Source organism: Neolamprologus brichardi, chromosome 3 (assembly GCF_056152115.1).
Source record: "Neolamprologus brichardi isolate AB-2024 chromosome 3, ASM5615211v1, whole genome shotgun sequence".
In the NCBI taxonomy this organism is placed as follows: domain Eukaryota; kingdom Metazoa; phylum Chordata; class Actinopteri; order Cichliformes; family Cichlidae; genus Neolamprologus; species Neolamprologus brichardi.
In genome coordinates, this window is record NC_142106.1 from 52,272,298 (window position 1) to 52,299,103 (window position 26,806).

At 41.9% G+C, this 26,806-nt stretch overlaps 2 protein-coding genes across 3 annotated transcripts in view; one reads left to right on the plus strand and one right to left on the minus strand.

The window, feature by feature from the left end:
* Nucleotides 1–26,806, minus strand: part of LOC148105779 (protein NLRC3-like) — a 342,596-nt gene that overhangs the window by 91,419 nt on the left and 224,371 nt on the right. The window lies entirely within an intron of this gene.
* LOC148105784 (uncharacterized) lies at nucleotides 23,208–24,655 on the plus strand. Its single transcript, XM_087830704.1, has 5 exons — nucleotides 23,208–23,565; nucleotides 23,661–23,778; nucleotides 23,853–23,944; nucleotides 24,045–24,159; nucleotides 24,522–24,655. The coding sequence occupies exons 1-5, from the start codon at nucleotides 23,299–23,301 to the stop codon at nucleotides 24,653–24,655; spliced, it is 726 nt and encodes a 241-aa protein (XP_087686830.1). The 5' UTR covers nucleotides 23,208–23,298.

Here is a 26,806-nt window from a genome sequence, read left to right on the forward strand (position 1 = left end):
AGCTGAGGCCACAAGAAGAAGAGGCCCTAGAAGAACAATGGATGATAAGATTAGATTTTCAAAACTAGGCAGAGACGTGTTTTCCTTTACTGTCTCTTACAGAGGAGGGAGCAGATACCAGACGAGGTCACGGAGGTACGGGGAGGATTCACAGCAGACAGCAAGACTGCCACGTCCATGCGAGAGAGCGATGGCTACGATAATCTCTGTTTTTGTCTCACTATTTAATGTTGTACAGCCCATTTGAGGGTTATCCTCTCTGTGAACCAGATGTTTGATTTCACGCAGAGGTCCACCAACTGAATTTGATCAGTTATGGAACGATTTACCTCGACAGGCTCCTTCACTCGCTGCTTTTAAACCTCCCAACCATAGAACCAAGTCCGCCAGAGCTTATATTATATTTTTACATGCTGTGGTGCCATTTTTGGGAGCATTTCAAGTTGATATACATCAATACAACCATTTTAGCCCAGATTTTAATAATATGTATGCATTAAGTGTATAGTAATTACATAAATTGCAAAAAAGTGCAATAAACTACAAAAAAATGTAAAAATCATTTTAATTTTTTTAATATATCTAGTTAGAGAAATTTAAGAGTCTTGTCCCTCAAAACTGTATAAACAAAAAAGTTGCACAAAATAGTTTCCCACCACATGAAATTTATTTTAAGTGTCTTCATAGTTTTATTTTTGAAATACAGCAATTTTTATATACTGCATGGAAAATAAAAAATAAACATTATAATGTAAATTTGCAAAAAAGCAGCATATGCATCAAAATAAACTATTTCCAGCAGTATGTATTATTATTCCAGCAATATGAGTTCTAAGCATCCCAGAAACGACACAGAAAGTCATAAAGTCAAACATAACTTTTAAAAACACCAGTATAGGTGGTGGCCCATGAGGCCCTGATGGTAAAAAAAACCCCTACATTTCCCCAAAATGACGTCACTTCCGGTTTAGTTACGCAAAACGGAGCGTGCCCTCTCCGACCAGCTTTAAAGGGTTAAAACACACTTTTACTCCCTGACCTTTGACCCAGTGTGACATGTTGACTCACTCCCTCAGACAGCTTAAAACATTTTTTTTGTTTTTTGGTGCTGCCTAAAAGAACCGTAAAATATCTGTCCTATATACAGTTATGTTCATATATTTTTGTACTACATCAGGAAACTCAAAAATATACTTTGTAATATTTTAATCCTTATTTTTAAAACTGTTTTTGTCATTTTTCTTCTACAATTGCATCAAAAATCATTATTTACACTGAATAAATGAGTCAGCAGCTCTCTTACATTGTTGCTGCAGGTTCATTACTGAAGTTTGGAGGTTCTCCTTGGGACCGGTCACTCCTCACAGACACACAGCTGGATGCTGCATATCCTGCTCCATCCTTTTCCTCCATCTTCTTGATGTCAGGGTGGTTAGTCTGAGAGGTAAACACACACACTCAGAGGTGCTGTTGTACTGGAAGCATCACACTGACGGGTTTCTAAAGTTCTCATTGATCATTTCATGGAGTTTCTGTGGTAAACACTGTCCTGTGACGTATGTGTTATGGTGAGGGTCATGAGGGCGAACCAGCCCCACTCCTTACTCCTCATATTTCAGCCTGAAGCACAATAACAGCCTAAACCTAACCAGGAGGCTGTAACCTCAAAGGGACTTCATGGTTAGAAATAAAGGTTCAATGAAATGAAGCAGATCATAAAAACATGAGTTCCAACTTTAAAAGAAGCATCCACACGATGACGGCACAGCAGAGGAGCACTTTCTCTAACACAGCGATTCACTTCCACTGACACAAGGACATACAAAGCAAGGCACACACACACAAGCCTTTATAAGAAACAACACAATCATCTGCGCTTGACTTGTCAATCCAAGTCCTTAGCCCATGAGCCCGCGGTATCAGACCACAGATATTCCCTTACTTTGAAAAAATAAAGCCAGTTTTCAGAACAGACCTGATGTTTATGCTACAGCCTGTTTACCAATATAATCAATATCAGATATCAGAGCAACAGAAACCTCGGTGATCAGGACGCTGGGACTGAGAACAGGAAGTGGCTCAAACGTCACAGTTTCATAACGTCACCCTGAACTCCACTCACGGAGTTTCTGTCGCCATTGTAGTTTTTTAAAGTCCCGTGATAAAGGCGGGTCTTTCTGTGAATCCGCACGCTCATTGGCTAATAAATTGAGATTGACACATCGTTATCCAATGAGCGTGCGGGAACTTCCGACATAAAGTTGTTTCCTTTGAAAAACCAAAGTCTGATTATTTTTGCCTCCACTGACGGAGCCTGTTGTTCCCGCCACAGAGACACAGTAATGTCAGAGCGGTGTTAACACTCACCCTGCCTCAGCACAGTTCTCACTCTCCTGCTGCTCTCTCACACTAAACGGAGGCTCAGCTAAACTCACTCCCTCTCTACTTACAGGAAACCAGCGCTCAGAGGAGCCGACCGGCCTCACATTTCACCCACAGACACGAACAGCGTGGAATTATTTTATGTCATAAGAAGAAACATATTCATGTTAACACTCACCTGCCTCCGCTCCACCTTCCTCCTCCTGCTGCTCTGAACGGAGGCTCAATACTTTCACTTTCACTACTGCTCCCTAAACACAGAGGATGCTGGGACTTGTAGTTTTTTCCTTCCGGTGCGGTCTTCCTCTTTGTTTGTTTGTGTTCAAGTTATTTTGATCATGTAAACATCAACAGAACACGTGAAGCCACACAGAGTTTGTATGTCGAGGAGGGTAGGAGGGTTTGAGGGTTTGGGCAGGGGTCAGAGGGAAGAGGTCTCTCAGTCTTGATAATCCACTTTTTTTAAAATTTATTTTTTAAGGAACTTTATTTACAAACAACAGTATAACATACAAGGCGCCATCATTAATCCGAATATGGAACATCCTCGGTTGAACATTATAGCAAGAAAGAAAAGGAAGAAAAAACAAACAAACAAACAAAATAAAAATAATAAACACAAAGAAGAAAGAACAGTCATTGAAGTTTTTGAACCAAAGGCAAAAAATAACATGAACAAAAAAGGGCAGTCAAGATTATAAAATATGGAGGTTTCTTTTTTAACATAGATTAAACTCTTTAAATAAAACAACGATTTTATGAGCTTTCTTGTTATTCACAAGTTTCAGTTATACATGGTTTAGCTTTAAAGTATCTGCATTTGTGAATAAATTTTTTTTCCCATTTTAACAAAAACATCCTAATCAACAAGTCAAAATCTGCATTCTCAGCAAGTATTCCAAATTTTATTACTGTCACCGTCAAATGTGGTAACTGAATTCTCCTGGACTGTAGCCAGCTCCACATGTCAGTCCAGAAGGAGTGCACTGATTCACAGTAGAAAAACAAGTGATCCAGACTTTCAATATCATTTTCACAAAATGTGCAGGCGTTCACATCTAAGTTAAATTTCCATCTTAAGAATTCATTGGTTGGATAAACCTCATTAATGATTTTAAAGTGAACCTCTTTTACTTTAGGGGAAAGAGGAAGTGAAATATACTTTTTTTCTTATCGCCTTAACCTCCATGGTCTCAAATTCTTTAAGTATAAAATTTCTTTTAACCGGATTAGGGCAAATTTCATTTATCAAAATATTCCTGATCACTTTGTTTGTAAACCTGCTGTCACCAAATTCAACTCCAGGGGTCCGTTCTTCGTACCTCGCTAAGTAAGTTAGCTGGATTTGATTGTTGACGATTTCGCATGATCTTGGATCGTTCGGTTCTCCGAAGCTCATCCGGGACTTGCTGTCATAGCAACAGAACCGTAAGCGTAAACCTGCTTGGGAGCAGGCTTACTTTATGTAAACAGGATTAGATCGCGGCCACTCAGGTATGTCCGCTTCATTTATACGAAAGCAACAGCGATATTTTTCCACTGTTTTTCCATAAATAAATATTATCAATGTAACTAAAGATAATGCAGTATTTGATTCTTTTATTGATTTCATACAGATACATACAGGTCATTTCCTAAAAAAAGGGAAATGTACTATTAATCATTCTATTTCATGTATTTGATTATTTCAGATGTAATTCATATTTTAGAGTAGTAATAGTAAATTACTTCGTGTAATCAAGATGAGAGACCACGGCTATAAAAGCGAAGGTGGATTTGGGAAGTCTGTCGCAGCCATGTCCTGTCCGTTTGTACACGAGCAACCCATTGCGGAAGGTGCAAGATTGATAAGGAGAGCATTCAACCCTAGGGCCAGCTCCTCTGCCGGGGTGTGACGAGGGGGTGCAGGACCACCACCTGTCTTTTTTTGCTCTACCCTTTTCTTGGTTGCTGTTATAAACAAGCAAACAGATTATTTCAGGGTCTCTTTTCAAGAGACTAAAAGCAATATAAGTGATAAATATTACCATTCTGTAGAATATTCTTATATTTCACTTTTACTTGTTCCCATGTTCTAGTGGGTCCTGTTGTGGCTCCAATGTGAAAGAGGATATAATGTAATATAATATAATAAATTACTTACGAGTTTGATTTGTCAGCAACTTTCTGCCAGCCCTCTCTCCTTGATTTTGCAGCCTTTGCAGTGTTCCCTTGCATTTTAATTAAACTCTGAAACTCCTGAAATCCCTCAATCAAGAGTTCTTGCTCTGCTGCCGAAAAATACTGAGCGCGCTCCTTCGACATTTTCGCCGACCAATCAAAGGGTTGCCGATCAATGTTTCTACTATCGATGCGTAGCCCCCTTTAAGCCACCCAGTGATCTCACATTACTTCATCCCGCTGTACTAATCGTCAACAACAGGTGTGTTTGGAGAACCGGAATAGCGAGCTCAAAGTTGGCGCAATGATTTGATCTTGGATGTAGTAAGCGAGGTACGAAGAACGGACCCCAGCTATGCAGAGCTGTTTGACAATCCACATTGATGGCACAAGATCATCTGGCTGCAGCCACCGGAGAGCGCCATATTGCAACCTCCACAGTAACCGAAAACACGTCACTTCAGTTAAATCGACTTTGACAGCGAAAACTAAATTTTATTTTTGTTACTATTGATGCTGCTGATAAATAAATTTGATTCTAAATGTTTTTTTTAACAATCTGGGTTTATTTAAAAAAATCACCATCCCTTCAGCTTGTTCGTGGCCAAAAGTGTCCATGTGTTATGTTTTTGTTTCTTTGCTACTTTTTCTGCATAAAGTTTTTCACAAATATAAAATAGTCATTACTTTTTACATTTTCAATCCTTCAAACACCCTTTTCTAGTACAATGCACTTGTTTGAAGACAACCTCAAAACTCACCATTTCATATATCAGCAGCTACTGGAAATTATTGTGCAGTGGTCCCTCACTGTAACGTGGTTCACCTTTTGCGGACTCGCTGTTTCACTGATTTTATTTTTTCTTTAACAGCACATTGTGTTGTGCGTTTTGATTGCTGTAGACCATTGTCAATCAATCTAGTGCCGCGTATTTTTGTTTTAATTATTTAAAATTTTAACTGAAAATTTATGCGAAGTAACGGTGCTGTTAATTCTCATGTTGGCAATGCTAATAATGTGGGTGATGACCGCGGTGAATGCAATCACACACCATCCTCTACAGAATGGTTTGATGAAATTGGTGATATTGATGCCACACCTTCTGCAGAGCATTTTGACATTGATGAGCTCCTTTCACAATCTGTACTTTGGTATCAAGCAATTGACAGTGTTAATGATGACCTCCTATTGTCACCTACTGCGCATTCTGATGCAATTGGTAGTCTTGATGTTGTGTCCTCTGCTGACCATTATGACACTCATGAGCATCCGCCTTCTCCTAGTGATGATTTTGATGCAGCTGTTGATGTATTAGATAATACGAATGAAAGTGACAGCACAAACTAGTAGAACCAGTACATAATCTAATACCGTGTGATTGTATGAAATACTGTGAAACATGCAGTATGGTATACAGGAAGTCAGACAAATCAGAACACAAATATGCCCCAAGTGCATGAACACTCTGTGGAGAACGCCTGGTAGACACTGGCATGAATCACGAGTGTTTTCTTCAGCCTGCTGAAATGAAACAACCTCATGAAAAATACATAATATATGATTTTGAGACCCGGTATCATGACGGAAAGCATGAGGCCGTTTTTGTGTGCACAATGGATATGCATGGGAAAAAAATTCTGTTTCAACACATTAAATTGTGTGTCTGCATTCGTTGGGCAGTAAAGAAGGCCTAAATACCGTGGCTATACATTTATAGCCCATAATTCTTCGGGTTTCGACAGCTATATTCTCTTGGAATACCTCGTTAAACAGGGTATTGCTCTGGGTGTAACAACGAGAGGGAGTCGTGTCGTTCTAATGTATGACAAATCCTATGATCAGAGATGGATAGACTCATTTAGCTTTCTGCCCATGCGTTTGGCCAAAACACCTTCTGCCTTGGGATTCGAGGACCTTGAAAAAGGCTTCTTTCCACACACATTTAACACAAGGGCAAACGAATTCTATGTAGGTCCTTATCCTGCCCCGTCTTTTTACGGGTATGAAAAAATGTCTGAATTCTTTTTTTTTTTTTTTTTTTTTGCCTGCCCCATTTGGTTCTTTAGCCGTCAGAATTGTTGTCTGAAGACCAACAAGGATACCCAATGGATTTATTTTGCCAAATGGATCATCATGGCATTGCCGTATTGGTCCATTTGATCAACCTTTGTTTTTATTATTTATTTTATTTTATTTTCAGTTGTTACAGACGGGACAGACATGAGTGAAGGATAGGAAAGGGAGAAAGAAAGAGGAAGGAAAAGAAAAACAGAAGGGGAGAGGGACAGTGAGAAAGGGGGGGGAAAAAATATCTCCGGGATCACCTGTTGAGAGAAAAAGAGTAGAAAACAAGCAAAAAAACAAAACAAAACAAAGCAACATACTATACACAACACCATCGCATTAATCTAGCTAAGTGTAAACAGCAGCAAATACCAAATATTGAACGTTGTTGTGCAGCACGCAGGACAGACAGCGCACAATGTGCTTTGAAGTAGCAGCCAAGAAAGGTGTGATTCAAGTCTACGAGCAGCGAACACCTGTGTGCACACCTGTGTGGATCGGCGCGCTTGTATTCAAATGGTTTCCCCATGTAATGGTCTGCAAGAGGATGTAGAGAGCCATAGCCCTGTCCCCCAGGGCATGAAGCAGGCATGGGGGAGATCCAGGCCCCAGACATCCAGAGGCCCCAGAGTGCAAGAGCCCAAGGAGGACCACCGGAGGGGCATCCGTGCCACCTTCATGGGAAGGGCTGAGGATCCCCAGACGAGGGGTCACCCAGTAGCCACCAGGCAGAAACTAGAGGGGGCTGCACCGGCGTGCCCGCCGGCTCCGCCGGCAGCCAGCTGTGCCAGAGTGAACCGAGCCGCAGGCACAGAGGCCGGAGGCCTTTCAAAGGAGAAATTTATGGCGTGGTACAAGCCTGCCTGCGAGAAACCATTTGATTTACAGGCTGAAATGCGTAAGTACTGCATTAATGATGTCGAAGTGTTGAGAATGGTTTGTAAAATATACCGTGAGACCTTGATGGAGTGCACGCAGATTGATCCATTCTCTCATGCCACCCTGGCATCATACTGCACGGGGATTTTCAAAACCTTGTTTCTTCCAAAAGACACTCTGGCATTGACTCATCACGGTGCGTATGTTGATCAGAATAAGACATTTTCAAACGTGTCTCTTGAATGGCTTCAATACGAAACAAAACATTGTTATCAAGCATGTTCTCAGAGGCGGCGAACAAAAAGTAGGACCTTAATTTGTGGATGGATTTGATGCTTCCTGCAGAACTGCATATGAATTCTTTGGGTGTTTCTATCACGGTTGTCTCCGCTGCTACCCGGAGAGTGATGTTAACCCTGCCGCCAAGCTGTCATATAGCGAGTTGTATCATGCAAGCTGTGAGAAGGTGAATGCTCTAAGAATGCATTATGGTCTTAATGTCGTGGTCATGTGGGGGTGTGATTGGTCATCATTAAAGTCGACTGATCAGTCAGTCAAGGACTTTATGCGCAAATACAAAAAGCCTGAGCCTCTGGACCCTAGAGACGCGTTGTTTGGGGGGAGGACTAATGCGATGAAACTGTACCACAAGGTTGATGATGGTGGAGATGAAAAGATCAGATACTATGATTTTACAAGTCTTTACCCCACTGTTCAGTGCATGAAAAATGATCCAATAGGTCACCCTCAGATCATATACAATAATTTTGACAGAGTTGAAAATTATTTTGGGTTTATTAAGTGCACTGTGGGGTCTATTTCATCCTGTTCTGCCCTACAAGTGCCACAATAAGCTGATGTTTCCTCTCTGCAGAACGTGTGCTGAAGAGCAGCGCCAGCACAGTGATTGTGTGCATGCTGAGAGTGAGAGGCAACTGTCAGGTACTTGGGTTTCCTTTGAGCTTGAAAAGGCTATTGAAAAAGGGTATCAGATTGTCTGCATCACTGACGTTTGGCACTTCCCTAATAAGACTGACACACTGTTTAAGCCGTATGTCAAGACATTTTTGAAATTCAAGCAGCAGGCATCTGGATACCCGAAAAATGTCAAAACAGCTGAGGAGCAGCAGAAGTTTGTTCCAGACTATTAGGAGAGAGAAGGCATCAGACTTGACCCTGCTAAGATTTGTGTAAACAAAGCAATCAGAAGTTGTAATAAACTGCTCCTGAACTCTCTCTGGGGGTGATTCTGCATGCGAACAAATATGCCATCTTTCGAGCTGATTACAGACCCTGCCAGATTCACACAGCTGATGTTCAGCGAACATTATGACGTACGCCAGTTTTGTTTCATCTCTGATGATGTTGCAATGGTTCAGTGGTGTCACGCTGATGGTAGAGGGTCGCGGGTGAAGGATGTGAATGTCTTTGTCGGTGCTATGACTACGGCCTATGCGAGGCTCACTCTGTATGACTTGTTAGACAAGCTGCAGGAACGTCTTTACTGCGACACAGATTCAGTTATCTTCACCTCTCATCCCGGGGAGTGGGTACCCCCTTTAGGACCATACCTCGGTGACCTGACTGATGAGCTCAATGATGGCGGGTCTGGAGAGGATGATCACATTACTGAGTTTGTCTCTGGAGGTCCAAAATGCTATGCTTATTACACAAAACAGGGCAAGACTCAGGTTAAGTGTAAAGGTGTAACACTCAATGATGTTAATTCTAAAGTTGTTACCCACGAATCGTTGAAAGGCTTAGTCAAGGCATTTGTGGCCAACAGGGATGCGCATTTAGTTGCAGAGTCTGACACCATCAAACGCAATAAGAAGAGGTTTCATCTTAGGAAGGAAACAGTTGTAAAAAAAGTTCAGGTGGTCTATAACAAGAGAAGGGTGTTGCCTGACTATACAACACTCCCTTATGGATACTGATCAGGATCAAGCCTTTGATGGGAGGCTCCAGCACCCTTTTAGTTTAGTTATTAGCGGGCCGAGTAATTGTGGAAAGACTTTCTTTGTCAAAAGCATCATTGAAAAAGCATCCACTATTATTTCAGCCAAAATTGACAATATTGTTTACATCTACTCCTGCTGGCAACCTTTATACAATCAACTTCTTCAGATAAGAAAAATCACCTTTGTGAATGGTATACCAGAGTCTCTGACTGACGATGTCCTTTTACCTCCGGATAAGAACAATTTGCTCATTATCGACGATGTGATGAATACTGCGTCTAACAGCATAGAAGTTCAAAATGTGTTCACACAATACGTTCATCATAGGAACTTGAGCTGCATGTATTTAGTTCAGAATTTGTTTATGCAACAATTTTGTTGAACACTAATTATTTAATTCTGTTTAACAACCCTAGAGATAAATATCAAATTTCAGTTTTAGGTAGACAGATGTTTCCAGGTAATACAAAATACTTCTTAGAAGCTTTTAATGATGCCACATCCACCCCATACGGGTATCTTCTAATCGATTATAAATCTAAGACGCCTGACTATTTAAGACTCAGAACCAATTTGTTGTCAGATCGTCAAGTTGTTTATATCCCAAAAAATGGCTAAAGCGGTAAAAAGGATGTCGTATTCACGGATGCAGAGAAACATTGCACTGTTGGAGTTGTTTTATTAATCCCCACCCAGCGTACGGAGGAATATTATTTGTAATGCAAGCATGGATTTTATTAATGCTCTGTGTGAGATATCGCTCAATGTTTTGAAAGGTGTTATCGCGCTGACTGATCAACAGTACAGACAACTAAAAAAGAAAAAAAAAGTAAACAGACTGGTTGCAGACAAAAAGGTCAAAAGTTTGAAAAAGAGAAAATCCATCAACCAATCTGGAGGATTTTTGCTACCGTTATTAGGGGCTGCCATACCCTTCATTAGTGATGTGCGATACCACTGATTTCCTTTCTGATCCGATATACCGATTTATCCGATACCAAGTAATATTCAGGGTGGTAGCGATGATACTGATCCGATACCAATACTTTGTACAAAAACTTATTTTATTTATTGAATCTCAAATTATAGCATCATAATGATTACAGGACATCAGATTACTTGTTCTTATCACTTAATAATGTAGAGTTCATCATATAGAAATAAAAAAAAAATGAAGTTGTGCACTATCTGAACACCTTGCCTGCCTGCAGCACTAAAGGACTCCATGAGAAACGTCTGTCTAGCCCTAGCAGCACCTGTCCCTGTCCTCCTCTTCAGTTCGCCTCAACATACGCTCGTCATATTCTGCGATATGATTTACTCTGAGGTGTTTGACAAGGTTATTGATGTTGCCACAACCATACATGCCGATTTTTCCGGGAGAATCCCGAATTTCAGTCAGTCACCTCACTCACACCTCGGTGGGGGTCATTTTGATAGAGCTGTGATAAGACATGTTATAGGACTGCACAAGATCTTGGATCAAATTAACATATCTTCGCGAGTTAACTGATGTTAAGTATTTCCACATTTTCCCCTTTAAGGTGCGGTTAAAACGCTCTACCACACATGATTTCATTTCACTAAAGGTTGAAAAATGTGTGATGTTATACTGCTCCATTAGTTTTTTAAAATGTTTATTATAAAATTCCTTCCCTAAATCTGTTTGGAGTTTTTCAGGCACACGGCCCTCTCTCAGAATATCACCAAAAGCCTCAGCAACAGCCTGTCCTGTCTTGGTTTCAAGGCACCTAACCCATGCATACTACTACAAACACATCTATGCATGTCAATAAGTACCTAACATTATCATTATCCGCAGAATATTCACGCATGTCAACCAAATCAGCTTGAAACTGTTTGTCAATCCCGTTAACCAAAACTCTATTTCTGGGGAAATGTATCCTTGCAGGTTTATGAAGAGTATATGTGTCATCTCCTTTTAAAAAACGCTCCACGTCAGGTAGTGACGGCTTTAAGCCTGTTGCCTCACTGACAGCAATACGGAGCTTCTTTACACTTCCTAAACCCCCTGGGTGTGCAGGGTTGTGATATATTTTTCTCAGCGTGTTTTCCATAATCACTTTGACCAAACACAAATACAAATGACCAGAAAAAAGTGTTAGCATACGTTTTTATTAAATGTTCTGTGTAGTGCACAGTAAGGTTTTTATAACAGATGTACATTAAATCTTGTGTCTCCCAGACTAGTAGTTTCCAATCATGTGGAGCAGCGCTGATTTAACACCGCGGGTGTGATGATTGGTATTTAGCAGGTATCCGACATTCTCATCAGTGGTGCATACAATGTGGGGCACTGATCTCAGTTCACACAGAAGACGCTCTGCAGTGCTGATGATTTGTGCTCTAGCCTCACTGACACTGTATGAGCAAACAAACAGACGGATGGCCGGGATAAATCGGGGCGTCCGGAGCTTTTCCATCACCTCATCATAGTAGGTCTAGAAGAAAAACACAGGCAGTTCAAACAGGCAACTGTGTTGTAACTGGCTGGGGTGACTGGATTGGCATCCATAACATATCTCCTGCACATACTCATTCAGTGCCATCGGCAGCAGGTGGAAGGTTGCGAGTTTAATGTTGATGTGTGGGTGTGATCCTGCAGAGTCCTGTGAGCATCCTGGAGAGGGGGGCGGAGTCGGTGGGGTGTGGATTAGCAGTGCTGGAGGGGAGACTCTGAGCGGTCCACAATATGGCAGATGTTGTCTGTAAAAGAAATCCACACATTGCATTTTTTAAAAATATCGGGTATAATGCCAATGTCTCTCACACATAGACAACCTACCATTTGTTTTTTTTTTGTTTTTTTTTCTTTTTTCAGTCCTCAGGGTTTTTGATGATTTTTGGCCTCAACATGGCAGAAGGTAAACCAATCTTCGGGCCATGTGCGAGCTGATCATATACAAGACGCTTCCTAATATTCTCATAAGAAGAGTTGACCTTGTCTCTCTTGATAGTCTTATCGACTTCATTAAACATCCGCTGCAGTGCTCTCCAGTCTGACCACTGAATAAAAAACAAATCCTTAAACCATGATAAACGTTCTTCAAAGGTGAGGGGGTTCAACCTCCAGTTTTCAAGGCCCCTGTCCGCAATTTCACCCTCCCTGTCTTCACACACACTAAGAAAAATGAAGTTGTCACCAGGACGATTGAAACGGTCTGCTTCTACACGATAGAGTTCAGGTCCTGTTGGACTGACCCATTGCGAAACATAAAGCATCTCCGGGAACCCCGGTTGATCCAGGTCCAGACAGACGACTGAGCGAAACAGTTTCCAATTTGTGTCCCGCCAACTCCCCAAATCTCCCCCTCACCAGAATCTACATACAGGGTCACTTTTCCATCACTATATTTAATTGAATAAACATATCCGCACACACCTCTAAATGCAAAATTAAAATCAGTCTCTGTAGACTCTTGATGGAGTGATGACGATCGGATATCTGCAGACATACCTAGGGGGTCAGAGGCTGCTCTGATGTCTGATGTGAATGCCATAGTTGGAGGTGGAAATTCTTGCTGAAAGTGTGGTGGGTATCCCATGAAAAAAGCTATAAAAACCTAACCCTTTTCTCTCCATTATATTGACGTTTCTTTAAAACACGCCCAGTAGGAGGAGACAGAGCATGCGCAGTGGGACCGCATGTCCCGGAAGTGCCCCTTTTTCGGATGAGTGAACCCGTGTGCATGAGAGTGCAGGTGCGCGTGCTCGTATGTGCGAAAGGTGCCAGTTTTTAAGCTCGGCCCGCCCCTCCCCTCACCCCCCACAGAGGTATATTGTGTGTTTTTAATGTTAGTTCAGCTGTTGCCTTTGCAAAGGCCAGACTATGTGTGTGACTGCCCAGCAGGTAACGTTGAGGTTTCACCCGGTGCAATTGTGGCTCTTGTAACCATAAATGGTAAGTTGCTCTTTTGTCACACAATACATACACAATAGATGTGTTTGCAGGTTTTAGTGCAAATTGTACATTGCTACATTGTTTTGAATTACCCTCGGCCCGCAGTATATGTGGGTGTGATAGATTGATTATTTGTTGAAGTTCATAATGGAGTAAAAAGTTATGGTTAAAAGTTAATGTATTATTCAATTTATTTCAAATATGTAACGTAACACAGGCTAAAATAGTTAAAAGAGTTCATGACTATGTTCAACTGGATAATAATTCTTAATGTGACTACAACCTGTGTAAAATTCAATCTGTGATCTACTTGTCGAGCCTGGAGAAGAATCCATGTGATTTAGTGATCATGATTGATTAGTTATGCCTGCCGTTGCCGGAAGGGGGAGCTCTGGCCACGATGCCTCATTCGCAATGAAGCTGCTGAAAGAGAAGCATCGTGTCTGAGCGTCGTCATTGACTTATCCCCTTTTCAGGTAATAATTGAGCAATTCTGCTTTTGAACTTTACAAATATGTATGTTGAGTTGTACTGACCATGTTTCCAAATGTACCAAGATGATACTAGGAATATTTAGATGATCTTGTGTTAACTGTGTTGTTAGGATAAGCTATAAGCAGCTAGCTAAGCTAAGCGCTCTGTTGGTGGCTAGCATGGAGCTTTATCGTGCCAGACTGTGTATGAAACATACAGCATTGTGTGCATTTTGCATTTCATCTGGACGAAGAACATGTTTATTTTGTGTGAAGGGACAAATGCCTATTAGTATTTTTATATGAATATTTTGTTTATTTTCTGTACATTTCAGTTTAATGATCTAAGTTTGTTTATTGATTCATAATCTGGTTTTGTAAATTCTTACATTCAATTTAATCTGTAACTTAAAGGAAAGAAAACAGTCTGGAGATATATTGTCTTACAATTAACAGAGACTGTACAGTGTTATTAAGATGTTTAATACTTTTGTATGTATGTTTATATTTCTGAATCATTCGCAATGAAGCTGCTGAAAGAGAAGCATCGTGTCTGAGCGTCGTCATTGACTTATCCCCTTTTCAGCCCCTTTTCAGGGTGTAACATTTTGGAGGCACCGCTGGGATGAATGTGATGAAGGCCCGCTGTCCCAGATAGACGCCCCAGTCATCATTCAACCCCTCACATCAAATACCACGGTGGGAGATACAGTGTGCTGGTTTCGACAGTCACGCAGAGGGACCTGCATGCAACCTGAGGTTAACTACTGGTGCCAGGGAAGCTGCACTGACTCTTCTGCAAAGAGGTCTTACATCACACTAATCTTTTCCACAAGCCACAGACTGAAATGGAGTCTTCAGGGCTAGAGGACCTGAAGTTAGAAGTTGCTGGTACATTGTATACAGTGACAAGAGACATTTTGATCGAAGTTTGTGATTTCCTAAATATTGCTGGTTCAAAACTTGAAAGGGTGTCGGGTAAAAGTCGTTCCAGTCTCATTTCCTATATAATACAGCACTTAGAAAGAGAGGAGCTGGATGAGCTTGAAGATGAGGGAATGTCCGAGCTACTGATTTTGAAAGACAAAATTTTTGAGTTGCAACAGGCTGCTCAGAACGGTACATCGGGACACAAAACCTCAGATACTAACCAGACAGATGAGGTGCAGGAACAGGTTGGTGAGGCCTCAGAAGAAGAACAGCTGATAAAGGAAATAGAGATGCTTCAGTTGGCTCTTGCATTATCACGACAGAACAAGGCAAAGCAACCTAGTACAGCCAAACTGTCGATGAGTGTGGGGGACAATAGTGCTAAACAAACCACTCCACCTTTTTTGACATTACCGTGGGGCAGAGAATTCAAAATATCAGGTCAGATTGGTGAGCCCGGCCAAAAGGATAAACTAACTTTCTCCAGCCTAGCTCATCAGATTGAACAAGGCATCAGCAAAGGAGTCCCTGAAATAGAAATAGTTGATGCAGTAATCAGGGCAATAGCACCAGGCTTACAATTGCGTAGCTACCTGGAGGGCAAAACCAACCTTACTTTGCCTACTTTGAGGAGGATTCTAAGGTCCCACTACCAAGAACGAGGTGCAACAGAACTTTACAAACAACTCACGTCAGAGGTCCAAAGCATTAAAGAAACCCCACAAACTTTCTTAATCCGTGCCCTAGACTTAAGACAGAAAATTCTGTTTGCATCGCAAGAAGCTGAATCTGGCTTAAGATATGATCCTGTGCTTGTACAGAGCATGTTCCTTCATACAGTTCTGACAGGCCTGCAAAATGATAACATTAAAAGTGACCTCCAGCCCTACCTACAGGAAACCACAACCAGTGATGAGCTCCTCCTTGAGAAACTCAATGTTGCCTGTGCAAATGAAGCAGAGAGACAAAATAAAAAGAAATTACTCTCCCAGCAGCGGCCAACCACTGTGCATTCACTTCAGTCTGACACCCCTGCAGATAAAAAAGGGAAAAACCTAAAACCTGAATCCATCAGCAAAGCTCAGCCTGACCTACTAAATGAACTTAAAGAAATCCGTTCTGACATGGTATTATTGAAAAATCTTGGTGCTGAAGTCGCACAAATCAAAGAAATAATTCAACAGCCTAGTCCGGCACAAACACAATATTCTGCCTCACTTGCAGCACCAGAATGTGTTCCCTTTTCTCATCTTGAGCATCTGCCACAAAACTACTGGCCTCCTGTGGGACCTGGACGAAGAGGTGATACAGCTCAGTATCAACAGAGGTTTGCACCACAACGTCAGTATCCTGCTGTAAACCGAGCACGCCTAAGGAAATGCTTTGGCTGCCAGCAAAGTGGGACAGAGTACTGCAACCATTGCTATCGATGTGGTAGCAGTGAACACTTTCTCGCAGGTTGCAGGGCGAAACTAACTAGACCAGACAAAGATCAACCTTTAAACGGACGGTGGTTGCCCCCACGGGACAGGGAGTAACCAATAATAGTGTAACGTCCCAACAGCTTTGCTCTTACTGTGGTGTTCCGGGAAACCTCAAAAGACTCAGAACGTGTGCAGCTTGTAAAAAAAGCACTTATTGTTCTAAGATGTGCCAAGTTGAGCACTGGCCCAGACACAGAAAACAATGCAACAAACACTCTCAGCCTCAGGTAAATCAGCACACGCACCCAAAGGCAGGTGTTATTCACCCCAAAAGGATGGACAGCCAGTCCCATCTTGTTGCTCTTGTTGGGAAACAGTGTATAGTTAACTGTTATATACAAGGCCACCAAACTCAAGCCTTATGGGATACAGGCTCCCAAGTGTGTATTGTTGATGAAAAGTGGAAAAAGAAGTATTTACCACATGAGAAATTAAGAGATGTTTCTGAGTTACTTGATGCACCTGATGATTTAAAAATCTCAGCTGCTAATGGTCAAAACATCCCTTACAAGGGTTTCATTGAAGTCACTTTTGGTCTAGCTGCTGAGGGAGCAAACCCTAAAGAACTTGTAGTCCCCATGTTAGTGATGAAAGGCGGAAGTCTTTCGCAGCCCATTCTAGGCTTTAATGTCATTGAGCAAATACTGAAAACTAGTACTATAGAGCAAATGGATGCTGAAAGAACTGAGCAGTTGCACGAGGCATTAAGCGGGGCTTTCCCTTGCCTTAAAAGAGAAAATGTCACAACTTTTATTGATTTAGTGACTGCTAAACAATCACATGATTTTGTTGTGAGAACAACAAAAGAGAAAGTCATTGTACCCAAACACACTTCTGTTCAGATCGACTGCAAGGTGCAGACCCACCCGCTGAAGAAAGACACTACACTTCTCTTTGAGCCTGACATAAACCCTCAGTGGGCTGAAGGCCTGGAGTTTTGTGAGACACTAGTAGAACTCAGAAGGGGGGTCCCCCCCTATATTGTTCTTGATGTGCAAAATCCCACTGATCACGATATTGAGCTGTCAGGAAAAACTGTTGTGGGCACCTTAGAGCAAATTCAAGCTGTGTACCCAGCCACGGTTTTAGAGAAATCTGACCAGTGCTCCCCATTATTGGTGAATCAAGTGAATGCAGAGAGTGAGCAAATTCCTGACACCTTATGGGACCCACCAATTGACCTTACGCACCTGAGTGAATCTGAAAGGGGGGTGGTGCAAAAGATGCTCCATGAGGAATGCTCTTCCTTTTCCAAATCAGATGATGATATTGGATGTATCGACAAGTTGAAACTGAAAATATCATTGAAGGATATGGATCCTGTAGCACGCACTTACCTGTCGGTACCAAAGCCGCTATACAAAGAGATGAAAGAGTATCTGCACAACCTTATTGCACAAGGATGGGTCAAGAAATCCAACTCATCTTATGCCTCACCAGTTGTCTGCGTGAGAAAGAAGGACGGCAGCTTACGTCTTTGTATAGATTACAGAGAACTAAACAAAAAGACTCATCCAGACAGACAACCAATCCCTCGAGTGCAGGACATTCTCGACAGTCTTGGCGGCAACTCATGGTTTTCATTGTTAGACCAAGGCAAGGCCTACCATCAGGGCTTTATGGATGAAGGCAGCCGACCTTTAACTGCTTTTGTGACACCATGGGGTTTGTACGAATGGATAAGGATTCCATTCGGGCTGATGAATGCACCTGCAGCTTTCCAACGCTGCATGGAAGAGTGTCTGGAAGAGGTGCGAGATAACATATGTGTACCCTACCTTGATGACACCCTAGTGTACAGTCATTCATTCGATGATCATGTCAATCATGTCAGAAAAGTGCTTCAACTACTGAGGAAGTATGGGATCAAGCTTAAACCCAGTAAATGTGAATTATTCAAACACGAGGTTCGCTATCTAGGGAGAATTGTTTCAGCCGAAGGTAGCAAAATTGATCCAGCTGACACCAATGCAGTGAGAGCCTTGAAGGACAGGAGACCAAGCAATGTGGGAGAGCTGCGAACTGTCTTGGGCTTGTTAAGTTACTATAGGCAGTATATACGGGACTTCTCCCGTATTGCGGGTCCACTGTATAGCTTGTTGAAGGGCACAACGGAAGATAACAATGTATCCCAAAACCAGACAAACACGAAACAAGTCACAAGAAAGAGTAAAGGGGTTCCATCACACAAGTCAATTGTGTGGACTGAAGAACATCAGCGCATATTAGAACGACTAATAGACTGCCTAGTTGAGCCACCAGTCCTCGGGTTCCCAGATTTTTCTAAACCATTCATCCTCCATACCGATGCCTCAGCCCAAGGCCTCGGAGCAGTTCTATACCAACAACAAGATAATAAACTCCGTGTGATTGCTTATGGCTCCCGGACATTGACTGCAGCTGAACGAAACTATCATCTTCACTCAGGAAAACTGGAGTTTCTCGCACTGAAGTGGGCCGTCACAGAGAAATTCAGAGATTATCTTTATTATGCGCCTACTTTCACTGTGTTCACTGACAATAACCCCCTCACCTACGTCCTTTCAAGTGCCAAGCTAAATGCAACTGGATGTAGATGGGTGGCAGAGCTTGCAGACTTCCATTTCACCATCCGATATCGCCCAGGTAGAGAGAATGTGGATGCTGACAGTCTTTCAAGAATGCCTGTTGAGATAGAGGAAATGATGCAACAGTGTACAGAGGAAGTGGGTTCAGATTGTGTGGCAGCAATAACCCAAGTTGTGGAGACTCCAGATTTCAACTCACCAATGGTCTGCCCCATACTCACCCGTCTCCAGTGTACATCAGTGAGTGAAGAACCACACAACCAGTTTTCAGTTACAGAGATCAAACAAGCACAGCAAGACGATGAAAATATTGGCCCAATAATGCAGTGCAAAATGAGGAATGAAAAGCCAACAAGGCATGAACTTAATACACTAAGTGCCCAAAACAAGTGTCTCCTGCGTGAATGGGAAAGACTTCATATTGATGAAGATGGTATTCTTCGCAGAAAAACCACAACCAAGAGACAGCTTGTGTTGCCTGAAAAGTACAAAAAAACTGTACTGAAAGAATTGCATGATGAGATGGGTCATCAGGGCACTGATCGAACAACATCACTGATCAGAGATAGATTCTTTTGGCCTTACATGCAACGAGACATTGAACATTATGTGACAAAGACCTGCACTTGCCTGAAACAAAAGATACCATGTAAAGAAGCGAGGGCACCACTCACCAGTATTGTTACCACACAGCCGTTTGAACTGGTGTCAATAGATTTTCTCCACTTGGACAAGTGTAAGGGTGGTTACGAGTATATTTTAGTGATTGTTGACCACTTTACTCGTTTTGCACAGGCTTATGCCACCACCTCCAAGTCTGGCAAAACGGTTGCTGATCGCATCTTTAATGACTACGCCTTGAAGTTTGGACTGCCAGCACGGATACACCATGACCAAGGTGGAGAATTTGAGAACCAGCTCTTTGCCCAGCTGAAAAAGAACTGTGGCGTATTGGGATCCCGAACTACACCATACCACCCACAAGGGAATGGACAAGTTGAACGGTTCAACCGGACGTTACTTCAAATGTTGAGGACACTTACTGATAGGCAGAAGACAAGTTGGAAAGAGTCATTGAACAAGCTTATCTACGCCTATAACTGCACAAGAAGTGAGGTAACTGGGTTTTCTCCTTTCTACCTTCTCTTTGGAAGGTCCCCTAGGTTACCTATTGATCTGCTGTTTGGTCTCACCTCTGAGACAGGGAAGACTGACCACCGAACCTACATGGAGAAATGGACACGAGAAATGCAGGAGGCATATGACATAGCACAGGAGAATGCAAAAAAGTCAGCAGACAGGAGTAAAAAACATTATGATGGGAAAGTGAGAAGCTCTGTGTTATACCCTGGAGATCGTGTTCTTGTCCGAAATCTGACCCCTAGAGGAGGAACGGGGAAGCTTCGTAATCACTGGGAACCGGACATCCATGTCGTCGTCCGTCAAGTTGCAGAAGGCCTTCCCGTGTATGAGGTGAAACCAGAGCAAGGGAGGGGAAGGTCAAGAATCATGCACCGCAACCTGCTGCTGCCATGTGATTACTTACCCCTGGAAAGACCACCAGAAGTATCACCGAAGCAAAAGAAAAGAAGGGTGAGGGAAAAAGACGCAGAACAGGTGAACCAGGAAGTAGAAGATGACGAGGAGGAATGGGGGTACTACTATGGGCCCGTAACACAGACTCAAGTGCCCAGTACAGAGAGGGTCACAGAGCATGGTGATGACCAGGAGAAACCAGAGTTCGGTGGTAATGGACCACTGGGTGAAGAAAGGCTCATGTCGTACACAGAGGAGCCTGAGACACAGGACGAAAACAGGCCACAGGAAGAGGACCATCAAGAGGAAGATGGACAAGTAGTTGGAGAGGTAATGGATGACACTCTAGCATCTCCACGCCCATGCTTGCCTGAAAACAACAGAGAAGGGACCTATAGTTTGCCAAGGAGGGAGAGACGAGCCCCTAAGGTTTTCACCTATGATCAGCTGGGTACTCCAACATGCTACAGTACAGTGTGTACAAACGAAATGCCCTACCAGTATCAACCCATACAACACAGAGACATTCAACCAATAACCATGTGGCCTAATTCATTCCAAATTTGTCAGCCACTATTCATGCAAGGATACTGAACAAAGAACAGACTTAAGACTCAGTACAAAAGAGGAAACTAAGATTAAAAACAACTGGATTTTGTGACATTTTGTTAAGTTTTAGTTCATAAGAGTTGTGATGTCGGGACGACATCTAATTTTGTGGGGGAGTGTGTGATAGATTGATTATTTGTTGAAGTTCATAATGGAGTAAAAAGTTATGGTTAAAAGTTAATGTATTATTCAATTTATTTCAAATATGTAACGTAACACAGGCTAAAATAGTTAAAAGAGTTCATGACTATGTTCAACTGGATAATAATTCTTAATGTGACTACAACCTGTGTAAAATTCAATCTGTGATCTACTTGTCGAGCCTGGAGAAGAATCCATGTGATTTAGTGATCATGATTGATTAGTTATGCCTGCCGTTGCCGGAAGGGGGAGCTCTGGCCACGATGCCTCATTCGCAATGAAGCTGCTGAAAGAGAAGCATCGTGTCTGAGCGTCGTCATTGACTTATCCCCTTTTCAGGTAATAATTGAGCAATTCTGCTTTTGAACTTTACAAATATGTATGTTGAGTTGTACTGACCATGTTTCCAAATGTACCAAGAGGATACTAGGAATATTTAGATGATCTTGTGTTAACTGTGTTGTTAGGATAAGCTATAAGCAGCTAGCTAAGCTAAGCGCTCTGTTGGTGGCTAGCATGGAGCTTTATCGTGCCAGACTGTGTATGAAACATACAGCATTGTGTGCATTTTGCATTTCATCTGGACGAAGAACATGTTTATTTTGTGTGAAGGGACAAATGCCTATTAGTATTTTTATATGAATATTTTGTTTATTTTCTGTACATTTCAGTTTAATGATCTAAGTTTGTTTATTGATTCATAATCTGGTTTTGTAAATTCTTACATTCAATTTAATCTGTAACTTAAAGGAAAGAAAACAGTCTGGAGATATATTGTCTTACAATTAACAGAGACTGTACAGTGTTATTAAGATGTTTAATACTTTTGTATGTATGTTTATATTTCTGAATCATTCGCAATGAAGCTGCTGAAAGAGAAGCATCGTGTCTGAGCGTCGTCATTGACTTATCCCCTTTTCAGCCCCTTTTCAGGGTGTAACATGGGCACCTGTCAAAGGTCATTTGGATTTACCAGACCGCTTTGAAAACAACATGAAATCTTCACAACATGAAAAAAATGAATGTCTTTGTTGAGCCATGACTGGATTTCTCCTTATCCTTCCTAAAGGCCGTTATAACCTTGCACTGCCAGTGGTGAGCTGCATCAGCTGTGCCCTAATGTGGTCCCCCTCAGTTAAGGACTTCCAGGGTAGTGGATATTGGCCTGCCACCTTAAATTTCTGCTCCCTGTTTTCAATGGATGTCTTTCAGTTTTTCTATGACATTAAGAAGCTGCACCAGGGATGTCACTTAAGGCATTTGTCAAAGTGCTGGATGAAAGAACAGCCCATTTTGGAAGGGTGAGTTTCTAAATTTGTCAAGTTTAAGGAAATTGTGCAAATCAATGTTTATGATGACTGTCCTTGAATATTCTGTTGTTTGTCCTCTACTTAAAAGACTGGCCGAATATCAGCTGATGCCTTCAGTAAAAGTTTCTTGGAGTGGAGTGCTGTAAAGTTTGAGGTGGACAGGATGTGCAAGGAGCCATGCTTTAGCTGCCCTGCCTGCACTCCAGACATGCTCGCTGTGTCAGTTGATGGAAAGCTTTATCGCTTTCAATCAAATGCAAGGTATGTTATGCATTGTGTACATAAATCAAATATGGATTTGTACAAAAATTGTATTTCGATGTTTCTTTTCAAACAACTGTCACTGTGTTCGTTCAGCACTTCAGAGCAGGCGAACTTTGAAGGTGTCTTCATTGAAAAAGATTAGGAAGTTGCTGAGTTTTTGAAATACATCCAGAGACACACAAATGATGTAAGATACACATATATATCAGTGCTGTTAGCATTAATCTTGTTAAAAGGACGTTAACACCATAACCATATACACATACGTGTATGTGTGGATACATATTTGGATGGGTGGATATTTATTTTGTTTTTCTCTTGGTGTTGTCGTAATACTATTTACTTGACTTTATCTTAATGCATACTTCATTTTGTCACCATGTGTATTTAAAAAAATAAAAACATGGTTTTTATGAGGTGTTGTGTGAACGTGACTTGAGGCTAATTCAGCTAATTCTTTTGCATTTGTGTTAAAAAAGTTTGTCCCTGATAGGGTGTAATCACGTCGTGTCTTTGAGTGTATAGGTCCCAGGGAAAGGGTTGTGTGGATCTTCATCTTGGACTGCAGCAAAGGAGTCGACCAAAAAGTCCACTGGGAAGTTGGATGAAGAGGGCATGGAAATAGCTGTTTGTTTGCTGTTAGTCCTCCTAGCTGCATTGAACATGTTTCGAGGGGAGATCTTTGCTTACCCCCTTTTTCTCCAGATGAAGTTGGCAGCTAGCGTCCCAGGACATATTATGTTCCTTTGCTCCAATGTGGCCTGTAAATATTTCCCATATTTAACCAACGTGGCTCAGCAGCGCCCTGAGCTGAGGAACCTCTTGTCAATGCGTCCTTTTCTCTCCATCATGCATGCAAAAGCTCGCACTTGGATATGCGAGGTATACTGCAGCTTGTAGTCTTGGATAAGTTAAAGACATTTTGTTATAAGGTTGGATGAATTCAGCAGTCATGTATTGTGACCTCCTTTCTATAGATCAAATGGGGAGGTGCGTTTCAGGATGGGGCCGGTTCTACAGTTGGAGAAGAGGTGGAACAAGTAAACAGTTTCCTGTCTAGGGCGGCCATCACAATGAAGTACATGTCTAAAGCAGGTGTGTGTCTGTGTGTGAGATTCCACTCAGTCTCCTGCTCATTCATTCTTATTTGTATACTAACTGAAATGCAGGGCGAACAGACATGCTGACCCTCCTGGCTTTGGGCTGGAACAAAAGGAAAGTGGAACAACTGGGCCGCACTTTGAGCCAGAGATATCTAAAGGTCATTTTTTCAACACCCATTTTAATGTGTGTGGTAATGGGGGAAAACACCAGTACTCTAACAATGTCAATATGAATGACATTTATTAATGTGTTCTTAGATCATAAGGATCCTTAGAGAACAAGTAGAGAGCCTGAATGCGAGCAGAAATGAGCTGGGTGTGGATGACGACACACTGCAGCAATGGGTGGCCGATGTGCAGCAATGGGCTGAAGGTGAGTCTCAATATAATGCACTCGTGTATAACAACAGGACCCACCATGGCCTCATTAAAGAACTTAGAATTAAGATCTTTCTGACAGTGTCAACAAACAATGAAAAATAAGCCTTGTAAAAGCACAATTGATGGCAGAGTTGTTGCGTTTGATCAAATTGGATTGGACCTGGGTTGAAGTGATGTCGTACTAGTTGGTTTTATAAACCTGAACACCAACATACTTGTTATCTCATGATAATGCAGCACATGAAGGCTCCAGATGTCTTATAATGAATATCATCAAGTCAGTGATTACAGAGTCCACTGTAGTTTGGTGACTGTTACTCATCCTTTATTCTGATTAATATTCCTCTCACTTAGAAACGGATCAAACTGATGGCAGCCTTGGAGCGTTGCAGGCACGAATAGAGGAGCTTGTCGTCATCATCAGAGTGCGAACACAAAGTCTTTACAGACAAAATGGTGTCACAGTTTCTTTGAAATGGACCGTTTGATGCTCAGTTTGTACAGCTTGTACAGCTACTTTGTAAACAGAATAAAATCAGATCCAGGTTTGTTTAAGCTGGATGTGATTTGTTCTAGCAAACAAATTGATGAGTGTAGATTAAAATGTAAATATATGCATTATGTGAAGATGTTCCTTTTTTATGATTATTTACAGATAGCAACAAGAGGCGACACAGAATTCACAAGGTCATCGTAGATGAGAAGAAACGCTTGGCGGCTGCTGTTGATGACTACAACAAGCTCGCTGAACCAACAAAGCAAATCGTATCCAGTGATGCCCTCATCCAGACCGACGTTTGGCCCTGGCAGAGCACAAGTGAACGTAAGCTCTTGATTTCTAAATATCCTTTTTAAACAAACTCCCAGTATCTGAGCAGCAGTTGAATGTTTTGTTCTTGAATCATAATGTGCTACTATGTTTTACCATCTGATGTTGTTAAACTGTAGCTGCTGCTGACCTCCGGACAAAGAGAAAGGTCTTTGAGAAGGTGATGGCTGTGAGGCGCCTGAGAGAGGAGGAGATGATCCTTTGCAGGGAGATGCAGCATCACTGGACAGTGTTGTGAATGCGATCTGTGGTGTTGGGGACAATCTCCTCAGACTGTAAGCACATCTTTTATTTATTTATACATTTGGTGATGAATTGATTGAAAATAATAGCAGATGCTAAAGTCTTACTGGATCTTTTACCTATATTCGGGTTGCTAGCTAACACTGCCTTCTCCCTTAAAAAAAGTTTAATTACATGATCCTAATTCCTTGTGTTTATGAGGTGAGGTTTTTTTTGTTTGTTTGTTTTACTTATATTTAATAGTTTTGTTCTTTTTACAGCCTCCCTTGTTGGCATGTTGGAGGATGCACAGAATGGACTCCATAGCCTGGTCTAAAAAAACAAAGTGAACTGAAAGCTGAAAGGCTCAAAGTAAAGGACGTGTACAAGAGAATCCTCAGCCACCAACCACTCCTGGAAATGGACTCGGAGGAGGAGGAGGACATTCCAGACGATGCCGCTGAGAGTGATTTGAGCACTTCTGATGAAGACTGATTGTGTCATCATTGATGTTATGTTTGGTAAAATAAAAAGTTAATCACATCTGTTTAATGTGATTTTTATAATGTCTGTTTTAGAAATTGCTTATCAACAGACATTTTACATGTTGAGAAGAAAAATGTAATTCCCTTGGTGCAGTTGTTTACCCTGAATCATTCTTTCCCATCTAATTTAATGACTAGTGTACATGTTCAGATACAATAACATAATTTAATTTATGGGCTGCTCAAATTATCACAAAATTTAAAAGCACCAGGCAGCACACTCACAATAAAATTTTTTGTTCAGTGTTTTGTTGAAGAAATCAACAAGTACAACTGAGAATTTTGCTGTAGTGGTGTGTTTGTTAAGAAGCATGCCAGCACACTGGTGAACTGACAGTCCCAGAATGCACCCGAGCCAGTGACTCGCCCCAGAACAAATGAAATTAATTATCTAGAAAGACAACCGTGATCAAAGACAAGTAAAAGAGTAGAAAACAAAAGATAAGGAAAGGTACTGTGGGGTAGGAAAGAAAGGCCAGAGCTGTGCAAAATGACCTCCAGCAGGCCACAAATATGCACGTCTGTTCAAACGGTCAGATACTGACTCCATGAGGGTGGTATGAGGGCTCAACGTCCACAGGTGGGGGTTGTGCTTACAGCCCAACACCGTGCAGGATGTTTGGCATTTGCCAGAGAACACCAAGATTGGCAACTTTGCCACTGGCACCCTGTGCTCTTCACAGATGAAAGCAAGTTCACACTAAGTACTTGTGACAGAGTCTGGAGACATATTGGAGAACCTTCTGCTGCCTGCAACATCCTCCAGCATAATGGTTGGGCAGTGGGTCACTAATGGTGTGGGGTGGCATTTCTTTGGGGAGCTGCACAGCCCTCCATCTGCTCGGCAGAGGTAGCCTGACTGCCATTAGGTGATGAAATTAGATCCTCAGACCCCTTGTGAGACTATATGCTGGTGCGGGTGGCCCCGGGTTCCTCCTAATGCAAGACAACGCTAGACCTCATGTGGCTGGAGTGTGTCAGCAGTTCCTGCAAGACGAAGGCATTGATGCTGTGGACTGGCCCGCCCATTCCCCAGACCTGAA